The 19,551-nt window shown below is 40.1% G+C and overlaps 1 protein-coding gene across 1 annotated transcript in view; it reads right to left on the bottom strand.

Annotated features, from left to right (window-relative positions):
• Positions 1-215: 215 nt before the first annotated feature.
• The window catches only part of RAP1B (RAP1B, member of RAS oncogene family), a 74,889-nt gene continuing 55,553 nt past the window's right edge, over positions 216-19,551 (bottom strand). The window contains exons 3-8 of the mRNA XM_018576364.1: positions 13,636-13,704; positions 12,154-12,210; positions 10,444-10,584; positions 6,340-6,483; positions 4,940-5,055; positions 216-2,329 (exon numbers count right to left, since the gene is read on the bottom strand). Of these exons, the coding sequence (XP_018431866.1) occupies positions 4,969-5,055; positions 6,340-6,483; positions 10,444-10,584; positions 12,154-12,210; positions 13,636-13,704 (498 nt within the window). The 3' untranslated portion in view covers positions 216-2,329; positions 4,940-4,968. The remainder of the gene's footprint in view (positions 2,330-4,939; positions 5,056-6,339; positions 6,484-10,443; positions 10,585-12,153; positions 12,211-13,635; positions 13,705-19,551) is intronic.

Raw genomic sequence — 19,551 nt, forward strand, 5'->3', positions numbered from 1 at the left:
CACAGAATGTATACCGGTAGGGGTATGGCTAGCGGGTGATTGTTTGCTGCACAGAATGTATACCGGTAGGGGTATGGCTAGCAGGACTTATCTGAGCGATGAAGATACAAATAACGAGTTATACATTTCATATAAAAATCATACACAAATTGTACTTTCAGGTTCTACTTGTTGTGGTATTATAACATACAAAACGTTTTATAGGAGTGCTTGAATAATTGTACAGTAAATCCAATAGCTTTTATTATTTTGGTTGATGAAACTCTTGGCTTATAACAGACACTACAGATTCAAACATTTCTTGTGGCTACGTACATACATATAGCTAACAGAACTGAGTAAGAAATGCCACTGCCATTCAGTCAGAAGATTGTGAGACATTATTGCATACAAGAAAGTACAGTATTTTATTTTGATTTTGTCTGTGTATAAGCAGAGTTCAGATGTCAAACAGTTACGGGGTGAGGGGGTGGAATAAGCACATAATCTGTAAGCAATGGAAAAGAAAAAATAGAGTTGGGTGACAAACAGGCTTAGCAAATGAAAGTCACTAGAGGACTCTGGGATAAAACTCTATTTATCCTCGGTCCACTGTATCCTTCAGTTTGCTGCCCGAGCAAAATAAAGAGGAAAAAGAAAAGTGATAATTGACTTTTAATGCACACTGTGAACACAAATACCTGCAACTCACTTGAGCAGCTGTCATCAAATTACCTAGTTCTTCACCCTATATTTACTAGATTTTTTTTATTATTATTATTATTTTTTAGAAATGTCCCATCTGTCAAACTGCTACATGCATCTTTCAAAAACAGTGAATAAAAAAAAAAGGACACCAATGAACATTCCATTACCATTTAACAGCACTTTGTGCCATCCTAGAGGGCCTGTATGCAATACTCTAATTGGCACAAAAAGAATCAGGAGGCTGCAGAATGAATACAGTGCACTCCAGTGACGTCGGATTTGTTAATAAGCACTGTGAATATACTGCACAAACTATCAAAGTGGCAGATGATTATAATGCAAGCCCTTGCATGGCAATCCAAATTTATTGAACTGATGCTAAATTGTACAAAAATTGCACCATTTTATTTAAGGCTTCTTAGTTTACATTTGGCCACCTCAAAGCAGTTGTAGCATTAGGTTGGTCAACTGAATTTCTGTGGTTCCCTGTTGGATATATACACAATCTTTACACCCAAATGTTAAATGCATACAAAGCGACAAGGCATTGATAAATAAAATCAGCAGAAAAAATAAGGTAAATTACTGCAACGCAGGCCTGGTGACCAATAACACAGGAGTTAAAAATTACGTCCCACAGTCACATCCACTGGACTCTTCCACCATTTAACAACGCAACCAAAACAATACACGTGTGAAACGACCACTGACGGGAAAAATTACTAAATCAGTATATTTGGTATTGCAAATACACATATGCATGAGCAAGCGAGAGGGGAGGACAAAGGCTCACAGTGAGAATCTACAGCTGCAGAAGCTTGAAAATGATTTACAAAATATTGATAAATCATTAAAAAAGAACTCTTAAAATATACACTTCTTGTTGTAGACCCCCACTGTATACACATCTATAAACAGTATTCCTTATGTAAACAAAGAGTGGGGAAATGGTTAATAAAAGAGAAGGAAAATGTCTGTCTCTCCAGAGAAATCTTAAACGCAGAGTGTTCAACAAAGACTACAAGAAATCAATTTATTAGAACCGCTCTTCTGCTTCCAGAAGGGGGTGCAAAACAAGATTCCACAGGATTCCCTAAAAATGAAGGAAAGGAAAACAAAAAGAGAGAGTAGTTGTGAGAAGCACTTTGTACAAAACAACTAATGTTGCTCTTGTATTTCTTTGAAGGGAGAGGAAAAAAAAATGATAGTTACAAGAAGCTACAAATACCAAAGATGCAAGATCATCAGGAGTAGTCTATAGAAGAGCTCTTTGGACTTTCTTGTTTAGTAAGCTAAAATAGTGGTGCTTTTCATTGTATACTCCGACGGAAAGGGAGGGCTTGTGAAAGAATACAGTACACGTTCTCTGACGTGTGAAAAACATTGTTGGGTGAACAATGTCTCTGTTAGCAGTAATACTGGATGCGGGCTCTGTTGTTCCCAGTTGCATACGTGAAGTACATTTCGAAGCAGGCATCTTTCTCGTGACTTTAGGAGGGGAGGGTCTGATGGTGCACAATCTGAGCTTGCAACTTCCATCCATAATATAAAGGGTACCACCACAGGAAAGTCCATTGGAGTTGTTGACAGGGTAATTTGACTTGGAATGCTGGCACTGCTGTTAGACAACAGTTCTTCAGACCTACAGGGGGCAACAAAATCATTTGTTATAGAGGTAGAAGAAAAATGATCTCCTGATATTTTAACTGTATATGCACTGATGATGACCACCTATAGTGCAAGAGTACTTACTATCCACTAGTTATAAGAACTGTGTGGCTAAAGCCATCTTCTCCCATTTTTCCGCTTTGCCCTGACCTAACCCACCCTCCCTCTATACAGATGCATACGTGCCTCAAACTGACAGCCAGGGCCTGTGGTATTTGTTTATATCCTGGTCGTGCCTGCTCAATAAAGCCCTATAGATTTCTATGATGCTGTCTCCCATTAGTTTCTGGTGTCAAGACACAATCCTAAAAAAAAAAGTCTATTAGGCTGTAATACACAGACATTGCTAGGACAGCAATACCTGCATCTCAAGATGCAACCACAGGAGGTCACAGAGCTGCCAGATCAGGGTATCATGCATCTTTGTTTTAAAGCACACTTAGTGGGTGTTTTAAAACGTCCTTGTCAAAATTTGAAACAGCCAGTAATGGCTGTTTACATACAATCGGTCCAGCGGCTGTACAGAAGCCAGATCCCTTGTATTTTGTGCCGTGCTGCTCTGTGCGCGCATTGGCATGCATTCAAACAGCACAAGTAGACCACGTGATGCGCTTGCAACCCCAAACACACGTCTTTATCCACACGCTGACGGACAACAAAGGCCTGAAAGCATGTTGGCCAAAAACGTGTGGCGCTTGCAACACAAACTGCTGCAATGGCTTCTTTGCCAAGCTTGTCACACATATGACAGTCCATTGAAATGGATGGGCTGATGCCTGGCAAAATGTGCCACACGACACAAATGTCAACGGGTCCAAAAGGTTGCAACGGTATAATTAAAGCCATCCTTGCCTTTTTAGAGCTGCTTAAAAAAAACTGCAGGAAACTAACAAAAATTATAAAGACCCTTAAAACTTCATATAAAAAGGCGATAAAATAAAAATACAACCCCAATTCCCAAAAAGTTGGGATGCTGTGTAAATCCTACATAAAAACAGAATGCACTGATTTGCAAATGTCAAAAACCCATATTTTATTCACTATAGAAAACATATCAAATGTTTAAACTGAGAAACTGTACCATTTTAAAGAAAAAAATTAGGTAATTCTGAAATTGATGGCAGCAACACATCACAAAAAAGGTGGGACAGGGCCATGTTTACCACGGTGTAGCATCCCCTCTTCTTTTAACAACACCCTGTAAATGTCTGGGAACTGAGACCAGTTGCTGGAGTTTTAAGAGAGGAATGTTGTCCCATTCTTGTCTGATATAGGATTCTAAATGCGCAACAGTCCTGGGTCTTCCTTCTCGTATTTTTCCTTTCAAGATGTGCTAACTACTTTCAATTGGTGAAAGGTCTGGACTGCAGGCCGGCCAGTTAAGCACCCAGACACTTCTACTACAAAGCCATGGTGTTGTCTCTGATGCAGTATGTGGTTTAGCATTTTCTTGCCGAAATATCCAAGGTATTCCCTGAAAAAGAATTTGGATGGGAGCAGATGCCGCTTTAAAACCTGGATCTATCTTTTAGCCTTGATATGTGCAAGCTGCCCATTCCATACACCTCCATGCCATGGAGATGCAGGCTTTTGAAACAAGCGCTGATAACAAGTCAAAAAGTCCCTCTCCTCTTCAGTCCATGGGATGCGGCGCCCATGGCTGACAAAAAGAATGTCAAAATTCAATTTATCTGACCACAGAACAGATTTCCACTTTGTGAGCGACCATTTTTAATGAGCTTTGCCCAGTGATGGTGGTGTTTCTGGATCATGTTCAGATATTGCTTCTTTGCATGATAGAGCTTTAACTTGCATTTGGATGGATTGGATGGCACAGAGAGCTGTGTTCACAGACAGTGATTTTTGGAAGTATTCCTGAGCTCATGCAGCAATGCCCATCACAGAATCATGCCTGTTTTTAATGCAGTGCCATCTGAGGGCCCAAAGATCACGGGCATCCAATATTGTGTTTTGGCCTTGTCCGTTGTGTACAGAGATTTCTCAAGATTCTTGGAATCTTTTGATGGATGATATTATGTACTGTACTGTACTGTACTGTAGATGATATATTTAAAGTCTTTGCAATTTTATGTTGAGGAACATTATTCTGAAATTGTTGGACAATTTTTAGACTCTGCTTTTCACAGATTGGTGAACCTCTGCTCCTCTTTAATTCTGAGACACTTTATACCCAATCATGTTACTGACCTGTTTGCCAAAGAACCTAATTAGTTGCAAAATGTTCTTCCACCTCTTCCTTGTTAGTAACACTTACTTTGCCAGCTTTTTGTTGCCCTGTCCCAACTTTTTTGAGACGTGTTGCTGCCATCAATTTCAAAAATGTCCAAATGTTTTTCTTTAAAAGGAGAACTATGGGGTCAGGGTTTTTCCCCATAGTTCTCCTTAGGAACTTTGTCCAATTTTGCTATAAAGGGAACACGGTTGCATAGATTTTAGTAAAATTTTCAGTCATGGTTGGACTCTCTGGCCTAATTGTCAACGCCACTCCACACCCACCCACCTCAGCTTGTGTGCAAATGTAAGATAGTGATTTATTGTTATTTATAAAACAGACATCATATACCTGGCTCAGAGCTACAGCACATATGTGTATTAAAGCAGCCGGCATGTTGATTTTTTGCGTGCCTTGCCCGGAACAGGAGTTTTTCTGTTAATTTGTCGCACAAGGTCATAAAAAATCTGGAAAGAGAAATATTTCTTAGATGCAGAAGACTGAACACACTAAAGTAATAAAAGCTTGTGACAGCCATGACAGTATTCTGATTGCAATGGTACAAAGTATTTGAAAAGAAAAAAAAAAGGCAAAAAAAAATTTGTTTAAATAGTGTAGGAGTTCAATAGAAAAATAAAAAAAGGTAAAAAACATAAACCTCCTAAAGGTTCTAAAGGATGCACACAGAACATCTGTTGCAATAATCAGGCTTGTAGAGTACTGTAAGCAATTTTACACAGATTTTTGCAATAAACTTAAACATGTCGATCCCAATGCTGATCACACAAACAATTTTGCGTTAAAGGAGAACTATGAGACGAGTGATTTTCATTCAACTTCATAGTTCGAGCAGACCTGTGACCATGAAACTGTCACAGGTCGGCTCTATAGGTCGGGAAGTGAGTGAACGCATACCGTTGCTCGCTCACTTTCCGATCATCTCCCTGCAGGGAGCGGTGACTGCCAGTCACTGCTCCCTGCAGGGATTTCCCCCCTCCCCGATCCTCCAGCGCTGAGTGGCAGAACTGATGGGGGAGGGGGCGGCTACAGCTGCCTCTAGATAGGCAGAGCCCGCTTTCACTCACGCAGCTGGGTGGATCTTGACAGCATATAGCTCGCTATATGCTGAGCTTTGGGTCACGGGAGGGCGTTAGAATATGTCCTCCCGTGACCCTAAAGAGAACTATGGGATAAAAAGGTTGCCCCATAGTTCTCTTTTACGTTTTTTAGACTTGACCAAAACTGTTAATGTTATATACAGTTAAAACATTTTCTTTGAAATATAAAAGCACACATCTGCTGTTTTTCCACTTCCTGGTCCTCTTGGTCATTAGTGATGTAATGTGCCCAAGCGTTGCATCCTGGGAAGGTTACATCAGCAGAGCATTGCTGGGAAATGTCATCTGTAACCTCTTGAGACCTCAGGGAAAGGCATTTTCTTCCTCTGAGGTGATGTGCATGGTCACATCTCCTAGTTAAATAAGCCAGAGTTCCAGGAGCAAAAGGAGATATATTAATCTACTCCTGGTAAAAACGACCACGGTGAGAAGAACGGGGAAGAACAGAATAAGGTACGCAAAGAATAAAAAGCCTGCAAATATCTATAAGAATCTGTTTGTTAATTGCCATTACTAAACATTTCTAAAGGTGTATTTGTTGTCATTTCAAAAGAATGGGTAAAGTTCCTCGTTAAGATAAAAATCAAACCATGTCACAAGAAAATTGACACACAAAAGCATATACAATTTTACCTCATTGACATTAATCTTGGACTTGGCAGAGGACTCCAAGAATGCACAGTTGTTCCACTGTCTAGCTAGATTCTGCCCCTGTTCTTTGCCCACGACCCTTTCATCTTCTAAGTCACACTTGTTCCCAACAAGAATCATTGGCACCTAAATAAGACAAAACATTATATTTAAATATTATTATTGAAAAAAAAGTATTTAATCTGTTGTCTTTGGATGCAAGGTAAACAATTAACCATACATTACGATATATAATTAGGGGCAGGTCTTAAACCTAACATGGGGGGAATTGGGAAAGAAAATTAAATTAGTATTAGGACACAAAGGACAGTTTTTTGCCCAACAACAAAGTGAGTTTTCTTTACATCATTCTTACCTTGCATTGTGTTTTACATGAGGTATGGCAATAGGATTATTCCCTTGTCTTACTTGGAGAACTAAGAATATAAAGACAGACAGATGTTCTAGCTAGAAAATGTCTTTGAATGCCTCTGTACTGGTGATCCGGTGTTGTGCCATGTACCAAATACGTAATAAGCATTGCCCGAATCTGCACAGTTATAGAATGTTTTCAGTTCTTGTTACCATTGGCTGCAACTCTACAAGCAAGGTTATTGGCTGTAGGTGAACAAGCCAAGAAATAAATCTGCCCACCAACATTTCCCAAAAGGCACTAAACTCCTTAGGCATTATATACTGTATAAAGTCACTAAAACTTGGGGTGCATTCCCAAAACCCACTAGGCACTGCCAGACATCCTGGGCCAAAAAGTGTTTTTTTCACTGCAGAGGGCATAAAGTGAACCTGTGCCTTCTCCTCCCCAGTAGCATATACTTAATTTCCTTACGATCCTCCACCATTTCTATTAAGCCACTGGGAGTGACGGAAAGTCCTGTAAAAGCTATGATTTGCCAGAGTTGTCGCTTACCCAGGGCTAAGGACACCATCATAAACAGTGTCACATGCTTCTCCATACCTGGAAGTACAAGGTATTTTCTTAAGCTCCCAGCAATGAATGGAGCTCCAAGAGTGCAAAGGAAAAGTATATAATGGAGGGAGGTGGGAGATTAACGCAAACCTGTTGTTCTGTCCTCAATGAGCAAAACACAGGTTTGCATTAAAAGAAGATAGGCTTCACCATTTGTTCTGACAATACAGTGTTTATTCTGTTCCGTCACCCCTGGGCTACCTTCTCCTGATGATCCCGTGGAAGGCACTGGAGAGTTAAATGATGATGCTCTGTGTACCTGACATTTGTGTGTACAAGTCCTTTTTAGTAGAATTGCTTTCTATAAAATTCTATGTATAAGGGAGAAGGGGGTGTATTGAACAGCTGATATTTCTCATAAAGCGAATAACACTCACAATAATTTGACACTACAGTTCCACATTTCTTTCCAGCTTTTTTGTATGCTATACTATATTGGGGTAGTATATTTTGATTAATCACTGTATAGTTACATTTAAAGTTTAATTAGAAATTTTAATGCAACTTTAACATTGCTATGTGCTTGATCCATATTCACACAGACATGATTGTTATAGAGATTTGTAGATTATCCCTCTAGTTGTCATTATGTCAGCCAGTGAAGTCACCACCTTGGTTTAATGACCCGAGATAAACCAGTTACAGGGCATGCAACATGCAGTTTACATGGCTTTCAGTCTAATAGTCTTTCACTGAGAGAGGGAGGCCATAAGAAACAAAATCACTGTACTACAGATGTAAGGGCCAAGTATGGCTGCCCCGTTTACATTCATTTTTCTTTTATTAATTTAGCTGGTAGGTGAATCTACATTAAGCTGATCACATTTACATGTAATGTGTAACTAAAATAAACTTTTAGAAAAACATCATAGACTCCTATGGAAAGCTGCATGTTGGGATTTTTATAGCGCTGACAGTTTAGATAGCACTTTACATAGTTGCACATTCACATCAGTCCCTGCTCTCAAGGATTTACAATCTAAGGTCCCTATCTCACATGCAAACATACAGGGTCCATTTAGACAGGAGCCAAGGATAAGTTTTTAAAAGTAAACTTTTCATGAAAATAATATAGGGCTGCCATTATTGATCATCTTCTGAAAATGCCAATCAGAACTTGTACAACCATACAGGTACAGATGCATGCCCTGCACATCCATGAGAATGAGGCCCTATGTTGACAACTCCACAGTATATTTATGCATGTATACCAATTCAGTATTGTTTTCCATGAACTTTATGTCACTGCATAACTATTATTCATATCAGTAATTGAAATATCTGCAGGTGGTTTGCCAGCTGGTGATACAGCAGCTTTGTTGAATCATGTTTCAACAATTTCTAGTTGCAGTCCTTTAAGGAGAACACCGTAAAGAGGACTACAGTGGATTTAACTGTAAGGTAAACTCTTCTACTACTCTGTGCACTCTGCTCCCCGAAAATCTTTAATAGTTATTTTCACAAAAGGGCGGAGAGTAGGACAACATAGCTGATTTGGAAAAATTCTCCAATTCAGCTTACTTTCCAGTTCAGATATGTTGGCCTAGATTATTCACTTCTCCTGCCTTCTCCAAACTCTTCACCCTTTTGTGAATAACCCTGTAAATATATAATGATCTGGTCATGTGACTGGCTGCTGAGAAATCTTTTTATATATACAAAAATATTAAACTAATTTAATAAAATGAGGTACCATTTCCTTTTTTTAAAACAAGAAGTTAAGCAATTTTAACAAATGCAGAACAATCCCACAAACATTTGCTGGAATGAGTGGTCAGAAGAAGGAATATACAAAGAAGCTGTTAAGTGACCATGTGGGCCTGAAGACAGTTGCACTCTTTTCACCCACTGCAGTTGTATCACAGTGTAGGCAGCAGCATACAAATCATTCCTTTATTTTCCTACAGCCAAATGTAAATCTAGGACAACTGATGTACAGAACAGAAACAGACAAAGTATATAGAGACTTTATCCAGCTTGCAACACAGACGTAAAAAAAGAAGGACAACAGCATGATGTACAAAGCAAATCTTGAAATCTAGAAAGGGAGGTAAGCAAAGGTTTACTGCAGAAAATAAAGGCTGAAGACAAAAGCTATAAAATTATTCAAGCAAATTAAGTACAATAGAAGACAAAAGCTGTTCCTCCCACACAAGCACTTTAGATGCATTTCATATCTACATTTGATTGCATACTCCAAACTGCATTGTGTTGGGCAGTAACGAATTCAGACTCATCAGACTAGCCAATCTCCTGTCAAACAGGTCACAAGAAATATTCCTGGCTGCACACGCTGAAGATGAATTTAAACAGACTACATGACAACTTTCATTTTACCTTTCTTGAGAAATGGCAAAAGGATGCAAAGCTATTCATAGCAAAAAAGGAAAATAATAATGCCAATAAAGCTGCAGTTTTCATTCCCTCAATGGTAATTTATTTGAGCTTCAGTATGACTTTCTACAAGTGCTTTACAGTTGTCTAGCAAGCATGTATACTTGGTTACTACTTAGAAGCTTGATATAGGAGTGTATCTAGTGCAAGGGAAATGGCAGTATCATGGTTCAGTACACCTTGGAACCAAGCAAACCAGTTAAAAGGACACCACCAAAACAACATATATCAAAATAAACAAATCTAAAAAAAAGGTACTTTCAGTGACTGTCTTAGACTTCTGCATGATATGCATACACAACTCAACACAAGTGATGGTGTAGCCATGATGCTGCACTGCTCTGGAGTAGAGCTGACAGACATTCTTATTAAGAATGTGCCTGGTCGCACTACAGCGAGATGAGATGTTGTAGAAGATGTGAGTAGCTTAAAAAAACGAACATAAAGAGTTGGAATCCCTCAATAGTCACAGCAGATGTGCACATCTTGGAATTCAAGCTCAGATAGCTCAGCAATAAAGTCCCCGAGAGGAACGGAACATTGTCACATGATTACTCTGAATCTACAAAAACTGAATTTTGGCTGGACTGACTCTTTAAATCAGCTGAACAGTAGAACAAACCCATCAGCATAACTTTCTTAAACATTACACCAACTGCAAACCAAGGGAGAGCGAGCAACAGAAGGTGAGAGAAAGAAAGAAAAACAGAGAACCAATTGCTTACATCATCAGTATCTTTGACTCGTAGGATCTGTTCTCTGAGGTCCTGTAAATCGTTAAATGTAGACTGGGCAGTTATGGAGTACACTAAAGCGAAGCCTTGTCCATTTTTCATATAGAGATCCCGCATTGCTGTGAATTGCTCCTGCAATAAAAGGAATGCAAATCTGGATTAATAAAGACCGATACAAAATAACCCAAACTAAAATGGAAATATTGAAAGTATCTAAACCACTTTTTAAACATTCAGATATGGTTGGGAAGTGATGAAACCCTTGACAGCCTTTTCTCATTGTGCTCCCACTTGAGATACTCGATTTCTCTTGGTGACCACAGGGATAGATAGACAGGAAATCAAAATTTTACAGTTGTCATCCAAACAGGAAGAGAAGGAAGTTTTTTGTGCAGGAGAAGTTAGGTTGAGGGTTTGTTCATCCCAAATCTGGAACAGATCTACATGAGTTTCTGCACATGCAGTGCAGTGTGTTTTGCCACGTTCCGGGCCTTTTTTTCTTTCTTCTTAGCTTAAAATGGACTTTTAGTGCGTTCCAGGGCGTTTACATGGATTTGGTGCATTCCAGAGCAGAAAAAATAGGGCATGCTGCAGTTTTTCCACATGCTCTGAAACTGAACGCTCTGGTGTGTACTAGAGCCCAAAATACCATTGGAATACATTGGATGCATTTTTGATGCGTTCCGTAACTGCTCTGCATCTGCTCCGCACTTGGTGTGAACAAGCCCTAAGGGTTAAGTTAGCGTTACGTGTAAAGTTGCATGTGTTAAGTTTGGGGGCAAATGATAAGCTTACTTTAGGGATTAAGTGTTGGAGTCAAAGGTAAGTGTTAAGGGCATAAAGTACGGGAACCTGGGGAGTACCAGGTTGGTCTGATGCCCACTCAAAACAGAGATCTTAAAATGTCCTAACGGCTGGCTTTATTTTTATTCGACACATTTTCGCACAATCAACAGCAAAACATAGCTGTATCATATTCTATGCATAATAAAAATACAGCTTAACAATAATATATATGTCATCAAATTTACAGTAGGAGATGTATTAGGCACTAAAGTAACACAATTTGGAAAACCATTAGAGAATTAATTTCTTATTTCAAGAAAAAATATTCTTAAAGATGGGCTATAGAGAGGTATGAAATACAAACAATACCAGAGCAATCATTCTAAATTTAAGGATATGCATTAGGATGTGCCGTTCATTAATTCCAAATTAGTGGGGGGAAAAAAAAGCTAAAAAGAGAATCAGATGAAAATACTGGACCAAAACGAATCGGAGATTGTTCTGCAGTTCTGCCAGTCCAGTGCTCATATTAAATCTTCTTTGCTCCTATGTGGCACCCTTTGTAATCTACAAGTTGATCTGGCTGGAACTTAAGCTGGGCTAAGGCCTGTCTAGGTAGACAAACACTTGTAGGAGCAGAGCAGAGGAGTAAAGGGGAGGAGAGTTCCAGGGGTGTATGGACAAAAGCACTGTGTGCACGCGCGCGCTCCTTCCTCTATGCGTCATACACTCATTGTTAGGCATAACCAAATAAAGGATCACTGAGGAAACAAAGCAGGTCACTGATCACGGAGTCACATTAAGCCATATCAAACACTAGAGAAGCTTGAGCTTTAGAAAAATAAAACCCTTATCAATAGTATCAACTCATACTGACAACATCCAAACATGTATAAAACCAAAAATCAAACATACCGTTCCTGCAGTGTCTAAAATTTCGAGCATACATTGCTGACCATCAACTTCGACTTGCTGTAAAAGAAAACCAACAGTTCATTGCACTATTATTTAAATCACAAAATATAGAACAGATCTTCCAGCTAAAAAGAAAGAGTTTGCAGATACTTCACTTACGGATACTTCATTAGTCATATGTACACTTCCATAGAATAAAGACAAACAAACGATAACATGTTTAGCCCAGAAAATCAGAGCAGGTTGTTGGCTAAACATCACTGCAGAATATGCATAAAAGTATACATATGTATAACAAATAGCCATAACCCGATTCCTGTAGCATTTCAAATGGTAGCATAGTGAAAACAGGTCTGGTGCCCATAGCAAACCGCTTTTATATTTCATTCCTTGCTTGCTCTTATAGTGCAGGTTAAAGAATGTGCCAAATTATTTACTGGGCTGTAAGGAAGTGTGAGTTCACAAACCAAAACAAAGTGAAACACCCAGTTCACACCAATTTCCAATTAAATGTTGCTAAACGTACTCAAATTTGTAAATGTCATCTTATCCTGTAATGTCACTACAATTTAGTAATAGAGTTATAACAACGTTTTTTGGGTCTACTCTATATAAAAGAAGATGTCAAGGTCTTTTCCAGGGTTTACTTGGCACAGTTAGGTCTTACATAAGCTTTCTTCTGCTTAGTTGATGTCCAGCAAAAGCTCATCATACTTATATTGAGGATACATAAAATGTCACTTGCAGTCAGCATGATGTGTAAGCATTACCCCTGTTTTATAAAGCTGTAGGCTATGCATGTCCACTGCCGTACTCTGCAGGAAATGCTGACAGCTTTGTTTCCTGATTCTGTTCTATTCAGTCTAAATGAAACAATCAAGTACTACCATAGGGAGATTAAATAAACTAGCAGACCTTTCTCTGCAGAATGACTCTAAAAAGAAATAAAAAGCGCTCTGCTTGGTATGCAGGCTAATTGTAATTACCTTGTATAAAAGGGGAAAGGCTCCCACAAAATACTGAATTCCGTAGGGTTTACTGCCCTGAAAATCCCATTGCTGTCAGGAGACATTTCATCGGTCAGCATCACTTTGGAGCTGCGACATGCGAGAAATGCTTTTGAAAATACATTGCTAATAAGCCCAGACATCCATCACTTGCTCCAAAGTATGTCACACTCGAGTTTTTGTCATCTAGAATGTAATACAAGCTGGTGACAATACACAACATTTATGGAGTGCTGATCAATGTTCAAAATGCTGTGTATATATACCACTCCTTTATATTTCAGCAACTAACAGCACTGTCATGGGTAACACTAGTCTGAAACAGTAATGAAACAAATCATTTTAGTGCAGTTTCAATACCCTAAATTCCCTAACGTTTCCACTGAGAAGCTAAAACGTGTGTTGTGGCCAGGCATACATTTCCTGTACATTTTCTGAAAAAGGAAACTTGCAACACTGTTTCAAACAGACTCACCTTTCTGTACGAGTCTTCTATTGTGGGGTCATACTTTTCAACAAAAATTCCTTGGACGAACTGGACAGTCTATAAGAAAATGCAGATACAGATATTACAAGTTGTACAGCTTTTGTTTTCAAAAACTTTAAAAACTACTACTGGCCAGCCATGGAACTTGGCTGCTGCCTTAGTAGTCATAAACACTGCATGACAGTTCTTAAACCTTTGTTTTTTGACAGGCTGTATAGTGTAAAAGGGACAACCAATCAGAACAGATACAAAGTAAAGATCAGTGTCTGGTTCAGTTTCTGCAATCTTTACATACAACATAAATGACCTTCGGTGGTAGGACAGTTTCCTGACTGACAATTACCATTTACTGGGCTAGGCTCTTCTAGATGCCTGTCTGCTTGAAGTAATTTGCACAAATGACTACAGGATTTTGTATCAGAAACTATGGGTAATAACTCAGCTTTACTTTTCTTCAGACTTTACAAACAAACCACACAGACTCAAAATCATAGCAAGAGAGGCACAGAAATGTTATTTTATTCTTTTTGAAACCTGAAATTCAGGCCAAACAAAGATTGTTTTAAATTTTACTTAAATCTTGATGTCCTTTATGTATGTCTCGTCACCTGGCTTCCTGATTAGCCAGGAGGCTAGTAGACACTTGCCAACTGGCTTCCCGATTAGCAGGGAAGCCGTCTCCATGCTCTCCCGTCACCAGTAATGAGGAAGCCAGGCGGCGTGTCATTACACGGCCTCCTGAGTGGCCAGAAAGCTGGCTCCATGCTCCCGCGTCACTTGGTGATGAGGGAGCATGAAACTGGCTTTCTGGCCAATCAGGAGGCCGTGTAATGACACGCCGCCTGGCTTCCTCATTACTGGTGACGGGAGAGCATGGAGACAGCTTCCCGGCCATTTAGGAAGCCGAGCAGCGTGCAAATGACCTGTAGCCTAGCTTCCTGATACTCGTCCAAATACTTGGTATCGGCACCAATACCGATACTAGTTTCGATACATCCCTATCAAGTATGAAACAACTTATGCACTTTGCTTTTCAGCAGGAGTATCCTGTGATAGACTGACCAGTGCTACTTGTCTTGCATCCTCGGCACTCCCCACTGTAGTTTTTTGCAGGTACTCTGTATTGGGTGCACCTGCTGGGTCTCTCTCACAGCTCTGCTCTCTGTACAGGCTATGTGAAGCACAGTAATGATAAAACTGCTACATTTACAAGGTAATGCCTGTGTTTGAAAAGGCATTTGGTGCACGCAAAGTGGATCTCTAGAAATTATAGTCAATAAATTGCAGATGTCATAACATTCTTTTTATTTCCTATGACTGTTATTTATCTTTACAGTCATCCAAGAATCCTCCATCTCCATTTACATCAATTACAGCTTTGCAGACATTCTAGCTGTCAGTTTATGAAGACATTCAGGGGAAAATTCAACCCATGACTTCTGTAGCTCTTTGCAGAGGTGGTACTGGTTTGTAGGGCATTTTAACATTACCTTAAGCTGGTCATGCACTAATATTTTTTTCTCATTTAGCCTTGCGGGGTTAACGAGAAAAAAAAATGTTTGATTTACCATCTATGCTAAACAGCATGGATAGAGGAATCGTTCTTGCTGGGCTACTATACTTTAACAGCTGGCACCCAAAGCTGTAAGAATACCTGAACAGTGACTCAAAAGGAGAGTGGAACACATCCCTGCCCCAAAGTAGGGTATACTGTTCTATTTTAAACCTGCAGGCTAAATAACAAAAATATAACAGATTCCTCCACCCATGCTAAGCATCATGGGTGGTTGATTCCCCTGCTGTGAACTCTGTGAACCCTGTGTTCTGACAGCGGCCACTGATGGAACAGGGTCACCAACAGAGAGAAAATTGCTCCATGTGTGCTCAGCTTACGTCTGTCTCAGAGGGTCATGTCCCCGTTCAGGGGGTAAAAATGTTCCTGGTCTTAGCTCCAACCTCTTCACCGCCCCCAAGTCATTGCCTTCCTTCATCCAGGAGATTTTCTGGCCTCAGTGGATATGAAGGATGCATATTTACACATGCCCATTTTTCCTGCAGTTTGCCCATGGGCACACAACATTTGCAATTAGTTGCTCTTCATTCTATCCACCTGGGTATCCACCAAGGCGATAGCCCCTATGAAGGCCATTCTGCATTCCCAGGGAATCCCTCTAGAGGGGTATTTAGGCGACCTGCTTATCTGCCCTGTTGTCCAGCATTCAGCAGACGGTACAAACCCTCCAAAAATCAGTGCTGCAGCCTTTGCATCGTTTGAAGTACTGGGCCTAATCATGGACACAATCCCTTCTCACAGCAAGCCCCATCTTATTTCTACTCCCTCTTCACACCCAATCTACACCCCCATATCTGACATCATGTACATATGTTCACAGTAAGGCTTTCATTTGTGCCTTATAGCCTGATCTCATGACCACAATGTATATGTTCCTACTGGAAAACATTCTTAAAAACCTAGGAATCCTGACTGTCTGTATTATTTGAAAGTATGATCCAAGACAGCATATTAGGTTACCAGATTGACACAATTATCCTGTCATAGACCTGTATTGTGCAATTAATATGTGATGTAGGGGGATACATCCCCTTTTTGACACAGTAATTCTTAAATTCAGTAAAGCTCTATTGAAAAAATAAATACATGTCTAATACATTTTACACTTGAGTCATAGTACTTCTACTCAGGAAAAATAAATCCATTAAAAAAGGAGATGGTCACTGGGGTGAAGGGGGCAAACTTCTTCAGCAATGCATTGCAGGCACCTAGAGATGTCCAAATATACCTGCAGCAGTCTCCCATACCTACCGGTCAGAGCTCAATCTCAGGCAGTTCTTAAAGACAAAAATTGGGCCCTTCCTGATGGTGTCCAAGCTTGTCCACTTCTTCCTACCTTCGCATACTTCTATTAGTCAGTAAAGCCATCTGTCATAGTGATGGACATTATATATGTGTGAGAGAGGGGCTTAGTAGCAAGCTTTGAAGCTACCTGTCAGTGTCACAGTTTTGCCCGTTACACCACAGCATGGCTTTTGGCCATGAATGAGAGGTTTGGGAGTCTGCCACATGTATGCACTGGGTGCCTACACATATCCGATACAGTTTGCCCCCTCTTTGCCCCATGACACACTAACAAAAACAAAACAAAAAAAAACCTGCAGTGAAATTGGCAATATCCACTTAGCAATTATTTGTATCACGAATTTCAGAAATCTAAAACAAAAAATAAACTTTAAAGTAAACTCGTCCCATAGCTGTCAATTCAGCTCAGTAGGAATTTCCCACATTTGTGGCAGGGTTACATCAAATTCACACTGCCGTTCAATATGCTGCGTATATGTGCCTATTGTCCCACATGCAGCATATGCAAACAAATGACTCCATACACATAGCTGTGTATGGAGCCGTATATTTGCGCTGCGTAAAGATATGCAAAAAACAGAGTGGACCCAAGATGCACCTGGGCAATATATTTCTGCGTATTTTACACGCATACGTGCATATACGCGTGTTTGCGCGCGTATACGCATGTACAGTTCATTAAAATGTCTATTAAATGATGAATTCTGGGATTGCATATAGTGCACAGTATACATACGCGATATACAATTTTGCTCTTGCGTTGTGTGTGTATGAGGCCTAACTGTGTCGACCATAAGCAATTATGGAATGCCCTCAGGAACATAGGTGTCCCTGAACATTTCATTGTTCTAATGAAGAACTTCTACCCTGGTCAAGAAGCTACAGTTATGACAACATGGAAACACAGGCTGGTTTCTGATCGTGAGAAAAAAAGTGGGGTTAGAGAGAAGTCTCAAGATTGATGGAAAAAACATGAATAAACTTTGATATGCAAATATAAGCTTACATTTATAAATACAGAAGAGCAAAAAGAAAGGGAAAGAACCGAGTGAAAAGATGGGACATCAGCGAAATATCAAGAAAATGGAAGGCAGGTAACTTTAGAGCTGATGGTGAAGACATAGTAGTAGTAGACAGCTTCTGCCTCCTTCAAACCAACTACAAAGAATCCAGCAGTGCTGAAAAGCAAGGAAGAAAGCCCTAGAAAAGAAGATGTTCAAATGGGCACATGTGTCTATAAGTGCAAAGATCAGAATTGTTCAAGCAATGATGTTCTCTGACAATCTCTATGGAAGTAAGAAAGATGCAAGCATGGAAAAGCATTGATGTCTTCTAAACTTCAGTGCTGGCAAAGAATTCTAAGAATCCTGTGGACAGCAAGGACAAAAAACGAATCCTTTAACAAATCAAACGAACCTTTCGCTAGAAGCCCCCCATATGACAAAACGGAAGCAGTGTTATTTGAAAGATATTATGAGAACCAACTCACTGAAAAGGCTACGCCAACAACTTATGTCTGTGAACAGAAAACCAACCCACCCGGCACCCGTTTTATACTGAGAACTACACCAGCAGCCATTGCTTTCAGAACCCTCCTCTGTATATTTCTATTGGAATGTTTTTTTTCCCTGGCAGACTTTAGTACTTAATTTAGTTAACTGACCTGCAACAAGCATATAGCAAGTGAGGTCATAACTCACACTTCTTGCTGGTCAGGATCTGATTCCGGTAGATCAGCATAACTAACAAGCAACTAGCATTGTGAAAAGAGGGTGATCAGCAATGACAGCCACCATATTCACTTAAAACCTTTAAAGAACTCTTGCCAAAAAATGTTTCTTAGCTCTTGCAGTGGAGCTACCCCTACACTGCAAGGGTTTAGTGCTTGTTTTCATCTAGGTGCAAAAGTAACAAAGTTATACTCAGCCGATCCTTGAAGCCTTTCTCCCCCTCCACTCCAGCGGTCTAAGGTCCCATGATTCATCAGGTCCAATATACTGTGAATTGGCCAGTGGAGACACAATGGGACATTCCATCACTGGAGCGGAGATGGATACAGGCTGGAGGTAGCACTGTAACACAGATACTTCTAGATAATTGCCAGCTTATTTTTGCATACCTTATTTTTCTTTTCTTTCCAATTCTTATGACAGTGGCCATTTTAACGAAGGGCAGGTTCCTAGATACCCCTTTACTTCCTGGAACTCTGGCACATTTAACTAGGAGATGTGACCATGCACATCATCTAAGGGGAGGAAAACGCCCTTCCCTGAGATCTCATGAGATTACAGATGAGATTTCCTAGCAATGCATTCCTGATGTAACCTTCCCAGGATGCAACGCTTGGTCACGATTACATTGTTTCATTAAAATGGCAGGCAGAATAAATAGAGAGGGTAAAATATAGAAATAAAACCGTGACAGAAGCCCTTACTTACCCTTCTGCATATCATCTAAAAGTTAAAAATAAAAATGAGGCTTTAGATACAAGGTTTGTCTGTCTTAGGGTGAATTTAGGGTGGATTTAACAGTTTCTTCCTAGAGTTAAATACTGTTACGGCTCCTCATAGAGTTAAGGTGCCCATACACCTTAAGGTGCCCATACACTGCACGATTCTCGTACGAGAATCGCGGGAAATCCCGCGATCGTACGAGAATCGTGCAGTGTGAATGAAGACGTGCGATCGTTTCTAATGTACGGTCGCACGTCTTTTGTCTAAGGAGCACGCTAGAAAACCAGCAAAGAATCTACGATTTTCAGCTGGTTTTTAGCATGCTCGGGAGACACTGCTGCCCGTTCAGCATTGCGGTCATCGGAAAGCCCACCCCTCAGGGGGGCGCGCTTGCGATGATCGCAAGTACGATCTGCCTGTCCAAGATAGGCAGATCGTAAGTTTTTTTAATTACTTTACAACCATCGCAAGACTAAGGTCTTGCGATGGTTGTAAAGTGTATGGCCACCTTTACAATTATCTGCAGATTTTCTGTGGTCAGATGGAAAAAGTGCAACAGATTGGCCCAGGTGG

This window comes from Nanorana parkeri, unplaced genomic scaffold, assembly GCF_000935625.1.
Source record: "Nanorana parkeri isolate BGI_ZX_2015 unplaced genomic scaffold, ASM93562v1 scaffold65, whole genome shotgun sequence".
Classification (NCBI taxonomy): Eukaryota; Metazoa; Chordata; class Amphibia; order Anura; family Dicroglossidae; genus Nanorana; species Nanorana parkeri.